This window comes from Camarhynchus parvulus, unplaced genomic scaffold (genome assembly GCF_901933205.1).
Source record: "Camarhynchus parvulus unplaced genomic scaffold, STF_HiC, whole genome shotgun sequence".
Lineage (NCBI taxonomy): Eukaryota > Metazoa > Chordata > Aves > Passeriformes > Thraupidae > Camarhynchus > Camarhynchus parvulus.
The window spans coordinates 1-24,168 of NW_022148350.1; the positions used below are offsets into that span (position 1 = coordinate 1).

Here is a 24,168-nt window from a genome sequence, read left to right on the forward strand (position 1 = left end):
ATGGAAGGGTTTTAAATCTCATTATTCTTTTTAAATTTCATTAATAGATTTTTCTTTATATATTTTAAAGTTTTGAGCCTGTTTTGCCTTTAAAGTGTTTTACTTCTAATTCTTATCTCACCCCATGAGCTTTTTAATTGTTCTTTCCCCCTCCTCTGCTCAACTGTGGCAGAGGAGAATAAGTAAAGGATTTTTTGTAGGTGCACTGGCTTTTAATGCACTGTAGGTGCATTGGCTTTTAGCCAATGTCAAACCCAGGACACTATCAGATTTTACTTTACTTACTATCACTGTAAGAACATTCACATGTTTCAAAGCAAATAAACCATTCACTACTAACAGTACTAAGAAAAAGTTACAATTATTTGAGGTCCACATTTACTGAATTCTGTCCTACGCTATTTCCAAGAAAAAAAATGCAAGACAGAGGGTGACAAGAAAAAAGCCCAGTCTGACAAATTTCTACAACTTAGAGAAAGCAAAGTTTAAAAAGCAAGGAAATGAAAAGAACTGCAATGGTTGTGGTTGCAAGGAAAGGATATTACAAAAGCATTAATGGTTTAAAACAGAAAGAAAGGAAAAAGTCTTAAAAAACCCCTAAAAATAGTAATGAAAGAAAAAAATCAAAAACCAAATACCCATCCACCTGCCACCAACACTCCCCAAAACCAAAAAATCAAAACCACCAAGCAACCAAACACAAACAAAAATAAAAATAACCAAGCAAATGGGGACCACTAGAAAAAAAAAAAAAGAAACTACTAAAAATTACAAAAATTTCAATCCCTGTCTTAGCTTTCACCATCCCCTTCCTCTTCTGAAAAACGTCTCTGAACATTTCTGTTTGTGCTAGTTTTAATGCTACATTATGTAATGCTGCATTTACAATTAAGTGTTTTGTGCATTTACAATTAAGTGTTGTTGCATTTGCCTACAGAAGCTGTGCAGCATGAAGGGAGATGCTGGCTGGGAACCCACATCCTGTGAGTGCTTGAAAAGCACACTTAGCAGCAGGAGCAGGAGTAGGAGCAGGAGCTCTACCAGCTGCTTGGGGTGAAATGTGAGGCTGAAGAAGATCTGTTTAATAAAAGTAAGTTTTAATAAGCAAGGAAATGCACAGAATGGAAATAGTTATGGTTATAAGGAAAGGTGATTACAAAATGTTAGTGGTTTAAAACAGAAAGACAGGGAAAAGCCTTTGGTTAAAAAAAAAGAAAGAAAGAAAGCAATTAAGGAAAAAAAAAAAAAATCAAAAATCAAACACCCACCCACCTCAACCACTCCCCAAAACAAAAAATTCCAACCAACCAAGCATCCAAACCCAAACTAAAACCAAAAAGCTCCACAAGGAAATAGGAGCCAATAATAAAAAACATTAGAGTAATAATTTTAATCCATGTGTTAGCTCCCACCATCCCCTTTCTCTTCTGAAAAAAGTCTCAGAACATTTCTCTTAGCACTAGTTTTAATATTCCCTTATGTTTATATTTAAGTATTGTTTGCCTACAGAAGCTGTGCAGCATGAAGGGAGATGCTGGCAAGGAACCCACATCCCAGTGACTACAATTGCTTGGAAAACAGACTTACCAGCAGGAGCAGGAGCAGGAGCAGCAGCAGAAGGAACAGGAGCAGGAGCAGAAACAGGAAAAGCAGCAGGAACAGAAGCAGGAATAGGAGGAGGAAGAGGAATAGGAGCAGGAGGTGTACCACTAGTTTCAGGTTCAAAGTGAACTTGTGGAGATTCTGTTTGGAGAAAGTAAATTTTAATAAGCAAGGAAATGCACAATACTGGAATGGTTGTGACTGCAAGGAAAGGCTATTATAAAATGTTAATGGTTTCTAATAGAAAGAATTGAAAAAGCCTTTGTTAAAAAATAAAAGGAAAGAAAGAAAAAGAAAGGAAAAAGGAAGAAAAGGAAGAAAGGAAGAAAGAAAGACAAAAGAAAAAAAAAAAAGAAAAACAAAAAACCCAAAAGAAAGAAAGAAAATAAAAGAAAGAAAAGAAGGGACAAAGAAAAAAAGAATGAAAAGAAAGAAAAGAAAAAGAAAGCTCCCAAAGAAAAAGAAAGAAAGAAAGAAAAGAAAAGAAAAAGTTTTAAAATTAGTATTGTTTACCAGAAAAAAGTGCAGCATGAACAAAAATAGTAATACCAAAAAAACCCAATACACCCACCCACCCCACAGCCAACACTTCCCAAAACCAAAAAAATCCAACTCCCCAAGAAACAAAAACCAAAGGAAAATAAAAAAAGCCAAGCAAAGGGGGTCCAATAGAAAAAATAAATTACTACAGTAATCATTCTGCTATCTTCCACCATTCCCTTTCTCTTCTGAAAAGTCATAGATTGTTTCCATTAGCACTACTTTTATTGCTCCATTATGTTTACACTAGAAATTATTGTTGTATTTTCCTACAGAAGCTGTGCAGCATGAAGGGAGATGCTGGCTAGGAACCCACATTCAAATGACTACAATTGCTTGACAAGCAGACTTACCAACACTAATAGGAGAAGGAAGAGGAATAGCACCACCAGGAGAAAGAGGAGACAATCCAGCTGCTTTGGATTCAAAGTGAACTTGTTAAAATTTTGCTTGGAGGAAGAAATTTTAAAAAGCAAGGAAATGACAGAACTGAAGGGGTTATGGTTGCAAAGAAAGGCCAATACAGAAATGTTAATGGTTGCTAACGGAAAGAAAGGAAAAAACATTTCCTTAAAAAAAAAAAAAAAAGTAACAGAAAAGAAAGAAATGAAAAACAATAATAACAAAAATCAAAAACCCACCAAAAATCAAAACCCATCGAAAACAAAAAGAAAACACCCACCCAACAGCCACCACTACTACCCAATAACAAAAGATTCAACCAACCAAACCCAAACTAAACCCAAAAATATCTAAGCAAATCAGGGCCCATAGAAAAAAAAAAAAAGTAGTAATTTTAATGCCTGTTTTATCTTTCACCATCCCCTTTCTCTTCTGTAAAGTCACAGATCATTTTCTTATCACTAGTTTTATTGCTCCACTATGTTTAAAATCAAGTATTGTTGTATTTACCTACAGAAGCTGAGCAGCATGGAGGGAGATGCTGTCTGGAAACTCACACCTAAGAAACTATCATTTCTTGAAAAGCAGACTTACCTGCAGGAGCAGGAGGAGTAATAGGAATAGGAGATGAAGTAGATGGTCCAGGTGCAAAGTGAACTTGCGGGGATTCTGTTCAGAGAAAGTAAATGTTAAAAAGCAAGGACATGGACAGAACTGAAGGGGTTATGGTTGTAGGAAAGGCTGTTACAGAAATGTTAATGGTTTATAACAGAAAGAAAGGAAAATCCTTTGCCAAAAAAAAGGAAAGAAAGAGAAAGAAAGAAAAAGAAAAAAAAAGACAGAGAAGGAAAGAGAGAGAGAAAAAAGAACAGAAATAAAGGTAATGTATAAAAATAAAAAAACTAATACCCACCTACCCACCATCACCACTCCCCAAAACCAAAAAAACAATCCAACCAATCAAGCAATGAATCTGAACTAAAACCAAAAAACCCACAATCAAATAATGACCAATAGAAAAAAACCATACAGTAGTAATTTCAATGACTGTGTTAGCTTTCACCATCCCCTTTCTCTTCTGGAAAATATCTCAGGATGTTTCTCTTTGCAGGAATTTTATTACTCTCCATTATGTTTACAATTAAGTGCTGCTGTATTGGCCTACAGAAGCTGTGCAGCATGAAGGGAGATGCTGGCTAGGAACCCACATCCCAGTGACAAAAATTGCTTGAAAAGCAGACTTACCCTCAGCAGAAAGAGTAAGACTCTCAACAGCTGATAAGGATCCATAGTTAGAGCCTGACGAGTCTCTTCCTGCTCTTAACACGTCAATTTTGGAAGCCGCCAGTGAGTAGAGATCCTCAAAATTTTTAAGCACATTCTTAAATAAAAGTAGAAGGAATCATTAGTGCCAGGCAAACTACACTTAAATGACAAATAGCACATATCCAAATTTTTTACAAAAGACAGATTTTTTTTTTCTTTTAGCAGAGAAATAAAATAGAGTTTGTAAACCAGGCAGAATGTCAGTCCCAGGACTTAAACACCAAAAAGCATCTAACACTGGATTTTCTATTTTTTTCTAAAATGTTGAATATTAATATCATTGAGGAAAAGGGAATTGCTCCACACCCTAGTTAGGAGATGCTTTGATGAGATGTTTTCAAGCATGCAATACAGCATTGAGCTCTTGATACAACTTTTTCATTTTATTTCAATACAAGACGTAGTGCAGGTTCAATTTCTGTTCACAATTACCACACAGTTTCAGGCTAATGTTCACACTTCCAAGATAAACCAATTTACTAATCCTTCCACTCCACAGCAAAACAATTAACTTGGCGGTAACAAAAGAAACATCACAAACCTACAGACTTCTGAAAACAAATAATCTGATTGCACTATGACTGGAAAAATGTAGCTGTTTCCATGTGTGCAGTGGAAGAATGTCCCAATTTTGTTATATTGATTGGATTGATCATAAAGTTAGTAGGACAAGAGAGCACAGATGATTTGGCAGTACTGGTAACTTTATATCTACCCCAAGTAGCCTCAACTAACTGTTGAAATTATTGGTCTTCTTTACAATGGTTAATCGCATTTTATTTGTAATGATTTTTCCCTTCTGATAGTATTACACTGGTCTTTTGAATGTAAACCTGTGATACAGATAAAAATCAGCTTAGTATCACAAACAGGGATTTGCAAAGATTTTTGCAGTTTTCCTTTCCTTGGTTTCACATTGATGATTTTCAGAATAGATATTAACATAGCTAAAATCAATCAGGTTATTTCATCATGGTGTCTAGGAAACAGCAGTGGCAAATTAACCCGTATCACATCTTTTCTCATCAGAAAGAATCTTCAAAATGTCTTGGTGCTGTGGTCCTAGTCCCAAAAGAGGATTATTGCAGATTATAAGGCCTTTAATTGAAATGTGCTCATCACAGACTAAGGCAGTTCTAGAGGATGTGCCTGCAAACAACTCCACTGCTTTTAGTGACAAGTGTCCCTAAAGTCATTCCTAGCTGCTTACCTCACTCAAGATTGCAGGACTGCCCTTAATACAGTTTGGCATGGAGTAAAACTCAAATCCATTAGGTGACCTCTGTCCATAAAAGGCAAATTTTGTAATAAAACCTCAATAATGAGCTTAGAAAGAAATCAAACAGGAACTAGAGATGAGGGCTGAGAAGAGAGAGAGGGAAAAGGGGAAAAGAGGGATGAGGAAGAGGAGAAAGAGAAAAAGGGATGGAGAAAAGGAAGTTCACAGTGACACAGACCGTGAGCTGTTTGTATATGTCTTGAGTTACCAAGTGCACCTGAGGCTGCCAGGTGAACAAGAACTTTACAGTTCTGCCCCACCAGTGAGCTCCCCAGCACATACCGTACTATGTTATTTATACCACAAGCACTTTGTGCAAATATGAAATGCAAATTTTGTGTTTATGATTCTCTTCTGGAGAGAAAGAGGGAACAGGCTGCAGATGGTTCTGCAATCATTGTGAGGTCAAAAAAGAATGGCAGTTGAGATGGGACTTAAAAAAAAAAAAAAGAAGCAGCACCCACTACCAAATTAGAAAAGCAGGATTTAAAAGCTGGTGATTGCCACAATGCCTCCTGTGGAAAGATGCCACCCATGGGACTTTTTGTGCAGCTCTAAAATGGATCATCATTGTACTGGGGAAAAATTTGTAATTCTACCTTTTGACAGAAAAGTTCATCTGTGCTAATTAAGCTTCATGTGAATCTCAAGGCATTATATATTCCATATTTCCATATTTTAGTGTGGAAACACGATAATGCACACATAATTTATATCTTTATCATATTGAAATGTATGTATGCATGCAAGAGGGCAACAGAGAAAAATTTCCAGCTTAGAATCTGCCTTTCTTGGATGTTTGATTTTGTGACCCTGATCCTGCAATTATATACTGCATTAGAACAGCAAATCTACAATCAATTGGAAGGAATTACTGCAGAAGCTTACACACTGTATACAATACTTACTTTGCCTAAGTTCCTTGCACTTTACTTGATTACCTGCCCTCTCTCTAATTCAGAGAGAATCACAATGAAAGAAATATGTACTCACTTTGCCTTTTGTTCTCTCATTGGGAAAAAAATCTGTCTTGGCACTAATGTATTCTGCATAGCTATAAAGACTAATAAAGTTTCTGTAGAAGACATCAAGCTTAAAAACAATGAGGAGGCATTGCACTGAATCTATGTTCAGAGCTGAAAATATGGCACATCTTCTGTTAATTTCTCTTTTTTTCCCACTCATTGTTTTATCCTAACAAAATTAGAATTTTGAAATGTGCAAGTTTTTAAACATACATGAGCAACCTAGCTTCTATATTTAAACATTCTAAATAGCAGTTTCTTTTAAAGAAGGAATGCTCAAAACCCCACAATTGATTCTAAAACTGTGGGTTGAAAAAAATCTGATACTGACCAAGAAGGATATGAAAATTTTGTCTTTCTTGATTTGGTTGGTTTTGTTTGTTTGTGGGGATCGTGGTTTTGGTTTTGCTTGTGGTTTTCTTTGGATTTTTTTAAATTAGTCTTTTGTATATTAATGGGAAAAAAGGGAGGGGGATAGAGGGATATTAATTTTCAGGTATGTATACTTCTGTCCATGTTTGTATTGCTGTCCGTTATTTAACGCTGGAACTACAAAATTAGAAGTTACCATCATCTCTGAAATACCACGTGCAAGAGTATACATGGAAATTGTCTTTCAACTGTTGACTGCAAGAGTTTTGAAGCTTTTTGCTCTCCACATGCTCAGAGCAGTCTATCTGCCTGTTGTATCACAGATGCAAAAATGAAAAGAAAAAAAAAAAAAAAAAATTAAACAGGATTGGTTTTAGACTCTAACCTGGAGTGATGCAGCCTCTGGCCTGCCCACCGTTGCTTCCTCTGGAAGGGTCTGCATCTGCAGGCTGGGGAGTGGCGCAGCTGCTTCAGCACCTGATGCCACAGCCTGCTCTTTGGCCTAAAGGGAAAAAAACCCCAGCATCAGTGGTAGTTCTCCTTCAGACACACACCTGGGATGAACCATGTCCCCTTGAGCCCATTGAGTGGACTTGCTTTGATCACTGGACCTAACATCCATGAATAAAGTACGACTGATTGAATTTTTGTTGCAAATAAATCTCTAATTCACAGTGCTGGGAGAGAATGCTACCAAAAAAAGCACCCTGCCTTGGTCTGAAAAGAAAAAGGCCAAGGACATGGCACATATGTATTACTGTAAAAACACAGCACTTGCTGCATGACATTCACTTCCAAAGTTTGAAAGAAGCCAGTATGGAGATGGTGGTGGCACAAAGGAAATTTTCCAGCAGCACAGTTTGCTGTAGGAGAAACATGCAGCTCAGATTCTGCCACTTTCCGTGAACATTAAAGGAAAGAGATTTGAAAAAGATATCTGAAAATAAATAAATAAAATAAATAGCAACAGTTTTGGTGAACTCTGAAACTAAAATAGAGATTCCCACATTACTAGGAATTCAAGATATAGTAAGGGAAATTGACACTCCAAGGTAATGAAATCACTTTTGCTCTGCGCTGCTCTAGATTAAAAACAGTTATGAAACCATCTGCCATAAGAGCTCTAGAAAAGAATCCTTTCTCCTAAATAATTAATATGTACAGCTTTGTTGGACCTTCAAATAGTCCTATATCAGGGCACAATTGTACAAGTCAGAGGGAAAACTTGAGATTACTATTAAGTTTAAAATATGGTTTTAAAAAATACTATGGAAGTTTCTGACTACAGATTATTACTTCCTGCCTTTTCTTTTCCTATTTATGATGTTTCATAGGTTAAAGTAGCAGACACAAAGCCAAATGTTTTATGGCCACCAAGTAGGTGACTTTTTATTATTCAGTAGAGGGGTAACTCCACAGCAATTGCCAATTTTTTGTGTGTTCCATTAGTCTTCACTTGTCAACCAGAAAAAGTGCTCAGTGAGGGAAGGCAAGTGAATTTTGTCATAACTTCTACATTCAGAAAAAGTTCTGTATGTACTACAAACTTGCATTTTATTTCACTGTGGTTTTTTAAGATGGAAGAAGTTGAGAGGGGAAACTTCAACACTAAGGAAAGAAAGTTGCTTTGCAACAACTTCTCTCCTCCCCTGAGAATAAGCAGTTCTAAGGCTTTAGCATGTTTAGAAACACAAATCAGAGGGAACACTTGAAATTCTTACCTCATTCAGGGCAGCTTCCACAGCTTTCATTTGACTAATGATCAACTCTTTGTCTCTATTATAAAAGAAAATAAAAAAAAACAAAACAAAACAAGAACAATGGAGTAACTTTATGGAACTGAAGCTCTACCAATGTAGAAATTAATCTTCTGCTACTTTATGGCTGTCATGTCTTGTAAAATAATTGTTGATAACTCAAACTATTAGGATTTTCTCTCTTTTTCATATTTCCAATGCAAACCCTAAAAATAGTTCATGTACCACTATTTGGTGCATTTCCATATGAAAGATGCTTCTGTTGAGGATAAGCAATTAAATTTGGAGATAATTATAGGCCTATCAAGGAACAACCATCATGGCTTGGATATACAGGTCATAAAAAGTCTCTAGCAGGATGATATTATATTCTTGTATTGAAAACCACAGACAGATTCTGTTAATTTAATCTGTTTTGTTTATATTCCAAAGGGAGAAATAAAACCTATTAGTTGTAAAGAGCTGCTGTAATAATGGAGGGAAAAGTAGCTTTCTCTGTTGATATTCAGCTGCTATACACAGGAAAAAAAAAGCCAGTTTTAAAGTTACTTCACATTAGAACAACCTTTTCTGGATATATGTATGGCCACAAGAAATGGTCTTTACTGAAATGCCCAAAATAGATTGGGGCAGGATGAAAAGGGCAAGCTTTCTGGAACAAATCTTTCTGCAGGTGACACCTGCTTTGATCAAATCATACCAAATAACATTTGTCATTTTAATTAGCTTGTTAAACATTTCATTGATGACCATACAAATTGCATGATTTCCCTGGTGCATAAAACCCTTAAAGCTTCTCAGCTATTGTTCTTCAGAGGTTGAACGATCCCAGGTATGATGAGAAATTTTAATTAACTAAAATTTTTTTAGATCCTAGCCATGGAACAACAATATTCATAACACATACTTCATACTATGGTAAAAAGTATTAGGCAACAAAGTCTGCAAAGACTTATTTTTTTCATATGGCATAAGAATAAATTAGTAATAAGCTCCTTCAAGTCAAGGGGGGCTCCTTTTGACTACCAATCTTTTCAAGACCAGTGCCTGAGCCTTTCCTTCTGCTCCAGGTTATGGTGTAAGTGGTGTGGGCGTTAGGTCTAAATCCAAAACTCCCTGAAATCAGCAGGAAGATCTATCTTGTACCACAGGAAAGGCTAGGTCCAACATGGGTTTCAGTCCCTTTGGCAGTGAAGACCTGTCCCCAGCTGATGCTTCTGTATTTACTATAAAGAAATTGTATCTGTCTATAAAAAGTTGGCATGGAAACACAAAGAACAAACAATCATTTCTTAAATAAACAGAACTTTAAGGATCTGCCAAAGAGATGTTGTCAGATCAGTAAGATAGCACAGGTATTTTGTTTGCCAGTTATTTCAGCACCCAGAATTTGAAGCACTATTATGGGATAACTGCATAAAATATATGACCTAGTATTTTGAACTAACACTTTTGTTTTTAGAAGACTATCCCTGAATTTAAAAAAAAAAGGAGACAGATGTACTTTTCTCTTCTAATCTTACACTGTCCAGGGCTAAAGCCCTGCCCATGGAAGTAGGAATTTAAATTTTTCTTCATTTTAAATGACATCCCCAGGCCCCAGGGCTCACTTTATTCCCTGTTGGAGGGCACGTTCTGCCTCCTCGAGAGTCTCCCACAGCCGCTTCTGGTCCTGCTCCATGTCTTTCAGGAGTTTCTTCTGTTCATCCAGAACTTGGTCTCTTTTCATCAGCTCCTCCGCTGCATCAGGGAGGCCCTGCCAGCAGACAGAGAGCAGAGTTACTCTGTAGCCCAAATAAACTTCACTTTATGCCGCTGGCTACTGACCAACATGAAAGACAAATTGATTGTGAAGTAGATTTGGACCGCTGCATCTTAAGGTTTTATGAATTTCCTAGCAAAAGCATTAATGACCCAGAACCCCCTAGATTTTAGCATATTTGCTATGTATAAATACGTTTTAGGAAACAAAATTATTGTAGGCAAAAAAACCCCAAAACAAACCCCCACTGAAGACTTTTTCTTAAACTGTTTAAAAAAAAACATCCATAGCTTAAAAAAAAAAAAAAATTAAAAAGGAGTCTTTGAAGTGTTTTCTCAGTAGCCTAAAGTTCCAGCAGACTGAGTAGTGCCTGTGTATTTACTCCTGTTATTTTAGTTACACAAGGACTGCACTATTTGGCTTATTTAGTGAAAGGTAATACTCTGGTGGCTGTTCCAGAAGAATAATCTTACCGTCGGAGATACTTGGCTTTTACTTAGCTCAGTAAATGCTTGCGATTCCAGTCTATTACTCAGCTCCTGAATCCATTGCTGGTGTTCTTGTAAAAGCAATTGTGCCTCATGCTCACGCTGCAAAGCATTTTGTAACTCCTCCTGTACATTGTCTTGGTTGATTTTCTGGAAAGAGAAACAAGTTGTGCCTGATTCTGTAACTATATTCAGTGGTTTCCCTACCATTGAGTGAGTTCCACTTGCAAACATATCAAATTCTAAAATAAACTCATGCTTAGGATTAGTATTGAGGTTTTTTTAACATGAAGACATCACTGAACAATAAGATGGCAGACCAGTTAATTGCAGTGTTTTTTATAAAGACCATTCATGGAAAGTCTTGGCATTCATTATTCTATTCTAATTGGCACCATGGGATGCAAAACTTCAGTATTTAGAAGGAAAAATATGCAGATCAACGTTCAGAATTTTAGTGGAGAGCTTATTAATCCTTGTAAACACCTTTGTGGACTGTTCTTGTCCAAAAACTGTTCCAGAAAGAAATATTTCTTCAAAGAAAGTTGTCATCTGCATTTCAGCTACAATCTAATATGTGATAATTTTCATCTAACAGTCCAAAACCACTGAGGGCATAAAATCTGTTAAGAACAAAAGATGATTAGATATTTTTGAGTTTAAAAAAATCCATTTTACTAGCTAAGAACAGGAAGGACAATGAGTGAGACATCATCTAGCAGATATTCTTTGCTTAGAAGTGTTTGGATTGGGACACCCTGACAGGTTCTTCCAACTAGGCTGCAGGTTAGGGAACCTACAGTGTCTCAGTAAGTCAATCAGCAACAGCAAAAGACTCAGGGGAATTTTGTGCATTTGTGCTCCTGAGAACATAGACAAAAGCTTTTTTTCCCCTGCCATAAAGTTACTTCTTCAGGGAAACAGACACGCTAAAATTTGTATTGTATTTATTATAACATTCATCAACATCCATACAGAGTTTAAACTGCATTTATATTTATATTTCATTAACATTCTTATTGAATACCCTCATTCCCACTGACTTTATTCTGTTGAAGTGAAATCTTCTTTTAGGATACATAAATCACATCAACATTTCCAGCAAATGGGAGAACCTGGATTGCTGAAGACCAAACTCCAATTTATACAAGATACCTCCTTCTACAAATCAAAAGATAACTCCAGTGGAAAAGGGGTATTTCTAAATAAATCTGTCTTCTGGTTTAGTGACATTTACAAGGCAAGTTTTCTGGAAAATTCTGTTGAAAGGAAATCAATTTTATGCTTGTTTTCCAAAAGAACACAAATCAAAAAATGTGTAGAAAGGAGAATCTCTTTAAGCAAGAAAGCCTCCAAGTCAAATGCACTTACTTGCTGAACTTCACTTAATTGGGTCTGCAGTCTGTGGGTTTTTTCAGCGTCTTTTCGCATCTTGTTGAAAGCCCATCTGCATTCTGCAAGCTGCAGGTGCAGTGAGCGGGACTCTACCTCTGCTGCATGAAGCCTTCGTGAAAATTCAAATATTTCTTGCTGCAAAGTTGCTATGTTTCTCTGTCAGCAAACAAAAACAAGTTGATGGGCTATAAAATCTGCTATTTTAGCAATAAAATAAATCATATTTAAGACTCAAGAAAAAGAAGACAAAACATAATTTTTCCTCCGTCTTTAAAAGACGTACACAAGGGCAAAAGTTTGAACCTGTCACCTGCCAAGGGTTACTGCAAATTCTGTTTAAAAGGAAGTACTATTTTCACCTAAGGTCTACTATAAAAGATCATTAGAGAAAGAGTTTATCCTTTCATTTTGGTTAAAGGGAAGAAGGTTATCTTTACTGAAAGCAAGGATGGTAAACATGAGAAAGTAGAAAACAATAATAAAAAGCAACCTTAACATTTACATCAAGCCAAAAGCAAATTTGTTCTTATAAGCTAATACAGATCTGATAGAACTCGAAAAAAAATATTTTTCTTGGATACACTAAACCTCCTCCAAAAATTCTTTCTCAACAAAAGAAAAAACCTATTCACACCCTAATGTGTGACAAATCAACTTCTGAGTGTCCATATAGTAGCACTTCATTGCTCATGGACTCATCACCAGCCTGAAACAAAAGAAATGCTGCTATCAAGGGAGCTTCACCGTTGCTGTAAACCTTCTGTTTCCACGAAGGAGGACTGTAAATCTGCTTACTGTGCTGGGCAGTCTGTCATACAATGCAGCTTCCAGGGCCTGGGCGTTCAGTCTGCGGAGCCCACGAGCCAGCCTCTCTATCAGCGAGTCCCTCTCCAGGTAGGCTCTGCAGCCACGAGCGTTCCCTTGAACCGTCTCCATCAGAACGCTCAGGTTGTCCATCAGTTTTGTAAAGCAGTTCCTGGCTGTGCCGATCAGCGAGTTACTAGAAAGCCAGAGCTCTGAATCTTTAAAAAAAAAACAACAAAAAGGAAACATCAAGCAGGTTATTAGTTCCCGTTTCTTGTGATATCACGTTCTTTTTCACTTATACAGGAGGGAACATGTAAATATTCTGAAACACAGAATGCTGAATCTGAAACACTGTTCAAACTTTGCTTTTAAAGGATATGAATTCCATTTATTGAAAGCAGCATGATCAAAGAAGAAAGTGCCTGAAACTGAATCTAAACACATTTGATTCAATGGCAACTTTTATACCAATTTAGTGTTTAGGCTTCTGGAAAAGGCATCACCTTGTCTTTCTCCTGCTATTTCCCTTTATTCACATAAATTATCCCTCTTCTAATATCCTTTTTTCTGTGACAAAAATGTGGGGACTCTAAAACTAGAGGTTAATAAAGAACCAGGGATGGCGGAAATGCAGACGAACCAAGGGAACCTGTATCAGTTCTCACTGTAAATAAACTCCAGAAACACTCTCCAGCCTTCTACTTCCATGGCTCTATATACTACAAAAGGATAAAATATCCTATCAGCTGTTTAAGAAAATTAATCTGTTCCAGCAATACAGAAATGTGATCATTCAGAGAATGTAGAAAAGGGTTATTATTTTACCCTGTAATAGAATTACTCTTTCAGGGAAACAGCCCCACGAAAATTTGTATTGACTAGCTCAGGACATAACCTCTAGTCTAAGGTGTCTATCATAAATATTCAGAAATATCTCTTCAGAGCTATGATCCAGAATAGTTAAGATAAAATCATAGAAATGGAAATTATATGACCACCCTGACTTATTTATTTTTAAAATATATTTCTGCTACAACAATATACAGTTAAAATTACCTTGGTTGCTGAGAACACCCTCCAGTTCTGAGATGGAACTGATCATTGCAGTATAGAGGTTAGAGCTACACAACCAGTTAACTGCTTCAATACAGTCAACTCCTTCCTCTCCAAAACCTGTGAAACAGAATTGCAGCTAGCAGGATAAGTAAATCACTAAAATATGGCACACTGCTGCCTCCAGCTCTTTAAGAAATTAACCAAAAATAAGCATATATACAAGAAATTAGTCAGGACAATTTAGACTGTTTTAAGCATGCTTCCAGAATGACTTAAAAAAAAAAAGTAGATGAATCTTCTAATTTGGAAAACATTTTTAATACCATTTATCCTTGTAGAGGGAAATATAAACTGGTCTGGCAACAGAAAGGGGCAAATAGACATAATCTCTAAAGAAAATTTTGAAATCCTACGCTAATATTTTACCTGAATCAGAAAGCCATTTTTGTGGGTTTTTAGGAAATAAATATTAAAAATTATTTTAAAAAAAGAGGAAATATCTTTTCAAAAAAAAAAAAAAAAAAAAAAAAAAAATCATTTAGGAACACTGCAAGATATTTACCACAGGGAAGATGCTGTAGCACCTAGTTCTGAAATCCATAACACAAATATCAAAAATATCAGATAGTGTTGAGTTCATGTGCATAATTGCAATTTTACCTGCAATGCTTAACATAAGACTGGGCATTTCCTCTTAGAGTAAAATACATTCATCAAGCAATATAAAAAACATAAATCCATAAATAACATTTGTCAAAATGTCATTAAATATGTCTTTATGCCCCAGCAATAAAAATAATATTTCTCTTTGTTATTCCCTAAGCATGTAATTTGATATAGCTCTTTAAAAACATTTCACTTACGTGTCACAGGATGCCTGCCTCTGGATTCTCCCAGACAAACTTGAATTCCAGTGCTTCCTCTGCATCCATCTGTCCAGACGAAAAAGGTACAAGAATATCGGGCCAGAGCCCTCAGCCTGGTAGCAGCCAGAACTGCAATCACAGCTCTTCGGAACACATAAACCAGGCTCTTGGCTCTTCTCTGCCTCATCCTGCCTTCGTCCTGGTTTCTTTCCATGACAGCAGGGAGAGCATAAATGAGGCTGACGATCTTGTGGTTCAATAGTTGGTGCTGGTTCACCTGTTCCTGGAGAACGTCCCTTTGGCAAGACATGGCGCACAGTCGGCCGTAGAGAGAGCACAGGGCCCCTGACAGCAGTGCACAGGCTGCCAGCAGGGATGAGCGGGCCTTGAAAGCATCTAATAACGAATTTTTCAAGGAATTGTTCTCCTGGGCCAGTTTGTCGGAGAGTTGTTCAAGGCCATAGAGTTTTTGCCTGTTTTTCTGCGCCGTTTCTTCACATTCCTGCAACAGAAACAAACCAAACAAAAATGGAAGAAACGTTAACTACATGGTTTTTACCTAGACAAGAATGAAAAGAAAATTTAGCTTTGCCATTCAAATGATGCATTAAAGGAGCAAAAGTTGTTAGTAATAATCGTGATGAAAGTATCTCTTCTAGTAAGCAATAACAGAATTAGATGTATGAAACAAAAACAGTGGTAGAAGGGAAATTTACATGATAATCAATTGCAAATGGACTCCTGATTTCTGAAAACAATCCACCAACACTGTGACAACTCACAGAAGGTCCAACACCACCTGTCTGCCCACAATACAGTTTTATGAATTGACTTAACAATAGTAATAACATCCTCCAATTTCAGAGAGAACACTGCTGTACCAAGCAGAAAGCCAGTGTAAGTGAGAGGAAAAACAGAAGGAAGTCTGGAACATGAAAGTAGACAGATTAAATTTTTCAACATGGAAAGACTTCCAGTCCTGAAATCTGCATCAAATGCTGCATTATTCTGGGAAGTAAGTTGCAGTAACTCACAAATAAGAAGGGACATCTATTTCCTTTATTCACAATGCTTTTAATTGAAACAGGTGTGAAGGAGTGTGATGGTAAAGACAGTAAATGGTGGTTGTGGAATAACAGGGAACATTTTGGATTGCAAATAACTCATCTAGCAAGGAGTGACACTTTCACACTTTTAGGCCACTCCTCACTGTGGTATCAAAAAACCAGAGTCACTTAACACTGCTGAAATCTACCACTGCTCTTAGGGTCAGTACATATGTAACTAAATTTATCCCCAGGTGATACCACATTATTGTTATTCTATACAATCTCTGCAAATGATGATGCTGAAAAAGTAGCTGCTGCCCTCAGTAATTCTCAAAACAAGCAAATTTGATCTTACAGCTTTAACATTCTCAGAAAAAGAATATTGCCATCTGTAGATGAAATCAGGCTTCTCAGCTGGGCCTGAAGACTAAATTCTCTTCAACAAATGCTTCATCAAATTAATTTATTTCTTACTTTAAGTGATGTTAATATTAGCACAGGGATGGGTTGGTTTGTTGTTTGGTTTTGGATTTTTTAAACTTTAAACATATACTAAAATTCCCAAATGACCTTTGACTGCTAAGAGGCTTAAACTATTGAAATAATCCATTCAATTTTTAAAGAAAAAAAAATTAGAACTTCACAGCACCATACCTGTGATCTTGCATGAGCTTCTGCAAGGACGTTCGAGTACTGCTGTTCAAGATATTGCTTTTCTTTCTGCCACCAGTGTTCCTGTGCTTTTAACTGTTCAGACATTTTCTCCAAAGCATCCTCCTGGTTCTGCAGAAGGTTGTTCATAGTGTCAGTCTTGTGCTTGCAAATATATTCTAGGTGAGATATCTGTGTGACAAGCATTTAAGAAGAAATTATTATTTATCTTTTCACTTTAAGTTAAGCACAGAATATAACAGCATAAAATCTAAACTGTAATTTTTTCAATATTTTAATTAAAACTAAGTAAAACCCTTTCATGGCAGATTAATTACTTGGTTCTCAAAACAAAACTAAAATATATTTTGAAACAAAGTATTTTATTTGGTTTTGGTATTGCTATCCTTATACCACCTTGCAGACAATTTGTCACCCTCTTTGCAGGAAATCTGAGCCAGACACTTCATATATATTTTTTAAATGATTGTATTAAATTTTAGTAAATTAGTAATCCAAGTATATCCTTTACAAATTTGGGATGATTGTAAACAATAATTAAAACACAGCCTTTGATTTTTTGTTTGTTTGTTTGTGGTTTTTGGTTTTTTTTTTTTTGTTGAAAAGCCAAGACATTCCAGATTATTATTATTAAGTTTTAAAACAATTTCAGGGAATTCTAGCACAGAGAATTTTTTCCTTACAAGTAACTCATAAGTTGATGATGTATTTTCAACAAACATGAAGAGATTCACTCTTGTGGTTTAACACTGCACCTCTCATGCAAGCTAAATGGAGGAATGAACCAAGCCAACAATGATCCCCAAATGCACACACCTGAACTTTCTGTTCCTAGAAAATATCAAGACATTTCCAGATAGATCACACTGAACTGTGTGGAAAAAAAGTTTTATACAGCACAGTCTAAAATCCCAGAAAAGCTGCTAAGTACATGAGAAGAGCCCTAGAGACCTCACAATCAGTCTTAATAACAATCCTTAATTAAAAAGCAAGCAACAATAAGACACAAGCCCCACAAACACTGCCAACAGTATTCACCTTCCCTTCCCTTTTCTCATCTACTTCAAAAGAGAAATAAACCAGAACACAAAGTGATATCCTAAAGAGCTTAGCTCTTTAGGCGTAGCTTAGTCTCTGGAGCCAGCTGAGTTATTTTAGAAGGGGTTTTTTCCTTCCTAAAACAACAAGGTTTTCTGGGGAGAAAGGCCACGTAAGCTCACTTGAACCAAAACCACTCAGAAAAGTACAGCTCCTCCATCATACAAACACTGACATGTTTTATAATAGGTATTTCTATTGTGTTTCTGAATAAAAATGTCATAGGCCAAAGTTACAATTAAAAAAAAAACCCCCACACTGGCATTCTTTCAAATAGTACATCTGAATCATAAACACATAATTAAAAGGTGATATTCCTGGAGAAAGTGTATTTTGCCTCTGGATTATAGTAAAATAAAGACTTGATTTATGACTGTAAATGACTATGCTCAGTGAATTTCTTCATCAATAAGATGAATTTATTATCTTTTAATTAGGTCCCTGTGGCTAGTATCAGATTGTCCTTTCAGAATATCCTGCACAGAAGCTGGAGCTGAGAGACTTGATGCACGCTCCACTCACATCTAAATGCCCCTGGCAACAAACTGAGCAGTGGACAAGCCATAATTAATGGTGCTCATTTGTTAGTGTCCAAATTCTTTTGGGGGGATAAATATCAGTCCTTTTAACCAGACTGCAGCGTGAACAAATGCCACTGAGCTCAGCAGAGGCAGCTGATGCCTGGGGACACTCACCCTCTGGTTCGCCTTGTGGAAGTTCGAGACCAGGGCTTCAATATTCTCATGCAAGAGCGCACAAAGCTCTGCCCAAGGTAACTCTTCCAGGGGGACAGTTGTCTGTCTGCTAAGCACCTGGGCGTCTGCCAGGGTCTGGTATAAGTTCAGGAGGATGGACATCTCCCTCTGGAACACAAAGAAAAATTAATTGCTGTATCTGGGCAATGTTAAAATCAAAAGAGATGCATCATATGTGTTTTAGCAGTGCTGCGTGCTGCTGAAAACGAGCCCTCGAGGTTCATTCTCACAGCTTTACAAAATTCCTCAGTTCATTTCTAACAATTGCAGCCATAATATTGCATAATATTACAGCAGAGTAAGAAAACAGATTTCACAAAATTTATCTAATTAGACACAGTATGTAAATAAAGTATGTGAGTAAATCCCAGTCCTGTGGGGGCCACAACCATGACCTGGCACAGACAAAAAATTCTGTGTTCTTAGTGGATGCAATTCATTCACCCATGTTAATACTTTGAGGTGCCTCCAAATTGTGCCCCAACACTTGCACAGCACACAGAAAACTGTCCAGTTGGCCTGGCAGCACAACACACTCTAAATTCCTTTAAAAATTTGTTTTGCATGGATTATATGTGATTAAACAGCTGGCCAAAATAGGCCTACAGCTCCATCAGTCAGACTCCACAAGCCGTGCATCATTTATTTACAGTGATTTTAATCAGTGGTATAATAAATTGATTCAGATTTATAAATAAATTGTAGCAACAACAGCATGCAGTAGAAATTCAATTCTTCATACTTTTAGTATATACAAGTGCCTTAGAAACTTTAAGATAATAGAAAGCTGTTTCTCAAATGCTATGAGGACAAGGTATGTAAACCACTCTATCAGTAGAGTCAGAGATCAATACAAGATTATCAGACTAGAGCAGAAAGAACATATTCAGGAAGCATAAAAATGGTGTAAAATATGAAAAAATACTGTACAGGTCAGGAAAGCAGGAAGGGAAAATGAAGGGAAGAGAACACACTGACATTTTTACACAATTTAAGTATAGCAAAGACCAACAGCAGTATATTAAATTTTATCTATACTTAGTTTCTGATACAGTCTTCTGCTTTTTCATTTTGGGAAGCAAAATCAAAGCTGTCTCAATGGAGTAAACAGGATCACATACAGGCACTTCTGCTTCCCAAACAAATACAAACAGCTTTGGGAAAAATGCAAAGCCATCCAAGGCAATAAATACCTGATCTCATAAGGCAACCACTAATACAACTCTTCCAAAAATGAATATTTTTATCACCTGCTCAGGACAGTGTCTTGTGGTTTGAAATCCTTTGAGTAAAACAATTAAAACAACCAGCTCTATGAATATGACAGTGAGACAATCCTTTATTTTTTAACCTTTCAATAACATAACATTAATTTTGAGTCTACCATTAAATACTGTTTCCATTACCAGAAATCTTGATCATGAATGCAATCTTGTCCATAATTCTTGTCATGTCATATATTTTACTAAGGAATACAAATAAAAAGGAAAACTCCTACCACAGCAACAGCTAGCAAGCACTTCAGGTTTCTAGTAGAATATTTTCAGCTTGCAATTGTGTTTTGTAGTTATAAATAGCAACCATTAATGCCTGTAGTTAGGGCAGACAGTTGCTTTTCTGTATGTATTCCTTTTGTGCCTGATGAAATGACTTTTTCAGGCTGACTAGGCCAGCAAATGTCTTTTAATACATTAATGCTTGCATGGAAGAAGCTGTTATTCTCCCAGAAAGAAAAAAGAATATCCTGATTTAATTTTTCTTCAGTTTATGAATCACAGATCTGCCTGGGCAGTGGACAGCACTAAGACAAAGTGTGGAATAACTCCATCAACTGAACAAAAGACACCCACAAATCTGAAGGCTCTCTGATGCAGGTCTCTGCTCCTGTCCACAGGGAACAGACCTCATGCACCTTCCGTGCTCAGAGCTCTGAGAGAGAAAGAGAAGTTTCCAAGCCACCACCAAAAATATTTTATATTGCTAAGAGTAGAAACAGAGCAAATGTTACCACACAATGAAAGGAGAGATTTTCTAAACATGCTGACAACTTTCCTTTGTCCCTGCTGCTATGCAAAAAGATGGCAAAATTGTTATTCAAGGTGTAGCTGGGTAAAGACAGTAGAAAAGCCCAAAGTGGTCATATAAGAGAAAAAGTTTTCAGAAAATAATCCAGTGAAATACATCCAATGTGCCAAATCCACAGCAAAACATGAAAAAAAACAAAACAACAACAAAAAATCCCCTCTGCTTTTCTACCTGAAAGCTTGAAACAATTTTCAAGCAATTTTTACAGTCAAATACTTGCACTGAAACTAAAAGGGTGTATGAAATAGAAATAAACATTTCTACAATGGTAGCTAATGAAACTTGGCAAAAAAGTTAGGTAGAAAGACAGAACATTCTTCACATGAAATGATAAAATGATAATCAATATCTACAAAATGCCTTAATTAGGAATGCCAGTACATTCTACCCATACTTAAAAAACATTTTCAAATTAGCTTCTGCAAGGCATTGGTTACATTCATTCATGTATTAAATTTTTAAAAGGTAGCATAATAGCAAAAAGGGTGAGGGAATGGCAGAGTTCTTCCCCAGCTCAGCACAGCAAATGCAGCAAATCCTCAGCACAGTAAATATTTTGACAGTATGTTTTAAAAAACCTAAACAATGTGTGCCACATTTTTTTCCTTACTATTGAGCTTTTTTTTCTATTTACTATTTACTATTGAGAGCTTTTTTTCCTTACTATTGAGCCTTCATGCAGGCTGAAGCTGCCTGGAGAAACCACTAATGTGGCATTGGAATCTTGGACTCTCTTCCTTTCCTCAACCTGGTCCTTCCATTGCACACACTGGAGGATAAACGCTGTCTTCGTGAACTGGAAAGTTTCCACAGAAAGATACTTTAACCAAAATTACTTTTGTCAAATGCACTGTGTTCTTTTAAAGGATAATCAATGCATATGGCAGATAGCACTTTAGCACATCACATGGCCTCTGAAGCTGCTTGCCTTTCTTAATTGAATGAAGAAATTTATATTCCTTCTAAGAAAGATTTTTCAAGAGGTTGTACTTTCAGTTACCAAGCCTGGTGTCATGCAATTCATAAGATTATTTGGATGTGGCCTCCAAGTTACATATAACAAACATAATTCTTCATATTTTAATTAACACAACAGCTGTCTTCAGAGAGACCATGTCACATCTTGCATCATCAACCCTGATTTCAAGTACAGTTCTTAGGAATTGCTCTTAAGGTTTCCACATGGCTGACTCTACTCTGGTCTGACTTTTAAAGCAAACAACCCAGAATTTTGAACTGTTCTTGTACTGCATCAGTCAGGGAAATCCTCCCAATGCTGCATGGACCACCTTTGACATTTGCAGGGATATCAGGTCAAATTCTGTCCCCACAAATGAAAAAGATTCCCTGTGGTAATTGTGCTGGAACTTGGAATGATGCTTTGGTTGTCACCTTGGTGCATTTGCACCAAACAGATGCATTTCTATAAAAAGGATGATTTGGAGTGACATAGATTGTCTTATTTTTTGTTTGTGTCACCTCCGGAAGTTCAAATTTTATACAAAAATTTCATTTTTGTTGATCGAGAATTTCCAGTTCCTCAAGTTCAAAAAGGAGCCACAGGGAGGAACTGTGTCCAAAGACACCACTCATTCACAGGATTTGAAATGACCCGTGAAATCTTTATAGGAGTATTTTTTGGAATTGGCCATTCATTCACCTGCAAGCCCACCAAGCATGTTGAGAATGGTCTCCCTGGCCTTGAATCTGTCAAGCAGACGCTGTCTAAACCTGCTGCATTGGCCAAAGCTTCCCAAACATTTTGTTTTGGCTGGACCATGGGCAAATCTGCTCCATTGCCTAAGGCAATAAATGGAAGAATGAGGCACATGAGCAATACCTGATTGAATCTCAAGCTCATGGCTTCACTCCCTGTGAGAGGCTTTGCCATGCCGTGACACCCAAGCCCCTGAAAGAAACCCCAAGTCCTTAAACTCTTTATGTGTTTTTCGAGAAGATGTCCATGGTCTTGTCTTCTCCCTCTGTCTGCGTGCTCGCTTCTTGTGTTCCAGGATCCATGTCTTCCTGTGTCCGAGTCCGGTAAGGCTTCATGTGTCTCACTGACACCCACCTCGGACTTCGCCTCTCGGTTTTTCCCTGTAGCAAATTTTTGATTTCAGCAGTCTGTGACCTGGAAAATGAATCGTGCAAACACCTGGATAGTCTAACAACGCAATTAACAAGTCTTTTGATTTCTGCATTGCTCAGTCAAAATAATTTTTTTTTTTCAATGGTAAATGAATTGTAGAAAAATTCTTGCCTGACACTGTCAGCAACTTTGCTTTTGCTTTTATGATAATTTGGGATGCTATCTCTAGGTCCATGAGGACTGACTTTGGAGACTTTTGTAACTTTCTTGAGTTCTTTCCACACTTCAGGTGTAAGAGTTCTGGGAGATTTGATATCATTGTCTTCTTTCAAAAGATCAAGCTTCTGGGATGTCATCATTTGTGATCTCTAAAGTTGGTCTCATCCAGTTGATTTCTCTGAAAAGCTGTTGCAGGTCATGCAAATTGCTGACTTCCATTTTCTGTGGTCTTATTGTTCACTCTGAGATCTTCCACGCTAGGTATTTCCACAGTGTGATCTCCTGAATTTTTGAAACACTGATTTCTAGTCTTGCTTTTTGCACTTCTGCAATCACATAGTCACAGGCTTTTTGCAGCTCCTGTTGTGTTGGTACCTTTGCAGAGGCTCCTCCCTGTTGATGCTTGGGACGTAGAATGCAAGTGGAGGAGCATCATCTGGATGGAGCAAGATACTGAAGAAACAGTCTTTGAGACCAATGATCACAAGTGGCCAGTCATTGAGAGCGAAGGACGTCTCTGTTGAAGCTGTCTCATGTCTTCAATGACTTCGTTGATCTTCCTGACGTTGTGCAGCAGTCTCCATGAGCTTGAAGTTTTCTTCTAAATGACGAACACTTTCTGATGAACTGAGAATTCTATGGACATGGTCTCCAGAGGGAAATCTTGCTGATCAAACACCGGCATTACTTGTTCCGCTGCATGTGGTGGCAAAGTGATAGCTTTGGCTACCGGGGTGTTCTCTGGAACAGTCAGTGGTGGTTGAAGAGCTTTGGCTAAAACTCTCAGCTCTTCATTCTGATTTGCTGAAACAATCGAAGGATAAATGACAAGTCTAAGGATGCTGCTTCTGTCCTTACTAATTATTAAAAAGTCTTGTCTCTTGGGTGAAGTTCCAGTGACACCAGTAGGTATCACTGCGTGGCTCTCATCCATGAAGCAACCCAAAGTCCACAATCTTCTGTGGGCAAAGCACAAGGGTTGGAATCTCTGTGCAGTCCACATCTGTGCATCTTTTTTTTTTTTTTTGCTTGTGGAATAGTCAGTGTTTTCTTGCCCGTGCTTCTTGTCAGCATTCTCATGCACTTGATCGAGTTTCACATTGTTTACTGAGATCTACCTGGACTTTTGCACCTGCTAAAACACAAACAAATCCATGTCCCTGCAAGGACTGGAGGATTATCTCAAAATCTTGGAGGTGAAGAATGGGTCTTGATTTGAAAATAAAACATTGATCTGTTCTGTTTCAGTCTCTATGCAATATTGCATAGGGAAATGTAAGATAACAGCAATTAGAAATCAATCAGATAATACACATAACCAATAACACATCTGAAATCATACAATTATCAATCACTACAACACTGAACTGTCATCTCAGAGTCTGCGACAGCTGATGAACCTTAAAACAACAGAGAACTGGAGAACTCATGTCCGGATTCATGTTTCTCCAAACTCCCTTTGAAAACAGGCTCAGCTATCATATATGGTCAAATTGTCAAGCCAAAGGGACTTGAATACTTTTG

The 24,168-nt window shown here is 37.1% G+C and overlaps 1 protein-coding gene across 1 annotated transcript; it reads right to left on the reverse strand.

The window, feature by feature from the left end:
• Positions 1-3,138: 3,138 nt before the first annotated feature.
• LOC115916618 (coiled-coil domain-containing protein 171-like) lies at positions 3,139-22,227 on the reverse strand (the record flags this gene model as incomplete). The annotated part of the gene is made up of 14 exons (XM_030970332.1): positions 21,997-22,227; positions 18,192-18,359; positions 16,381-16,569; positions 14,675-15,179; positions 13,812-13,928; positions 12,744-12,970; positions 11,925-12,104; positions 10,539-10,703; positions 9,914-10,059; positions 8,268-8,322; positions 6,932-7,048; positions 5,081-5,152; positions 3,790-3,925; positions 3,139-3,213 (listed from the first exon to the last, which is right to left on the reverse strand). Coding segments are annotated over exons 1-14 (2,383 nt in total), but the record flags the coding sequence as incomplete, so codon positions are not given.
• Between the last annotated feature and the right edge of the window lie 1,941 nt (positions 22,228-24,168).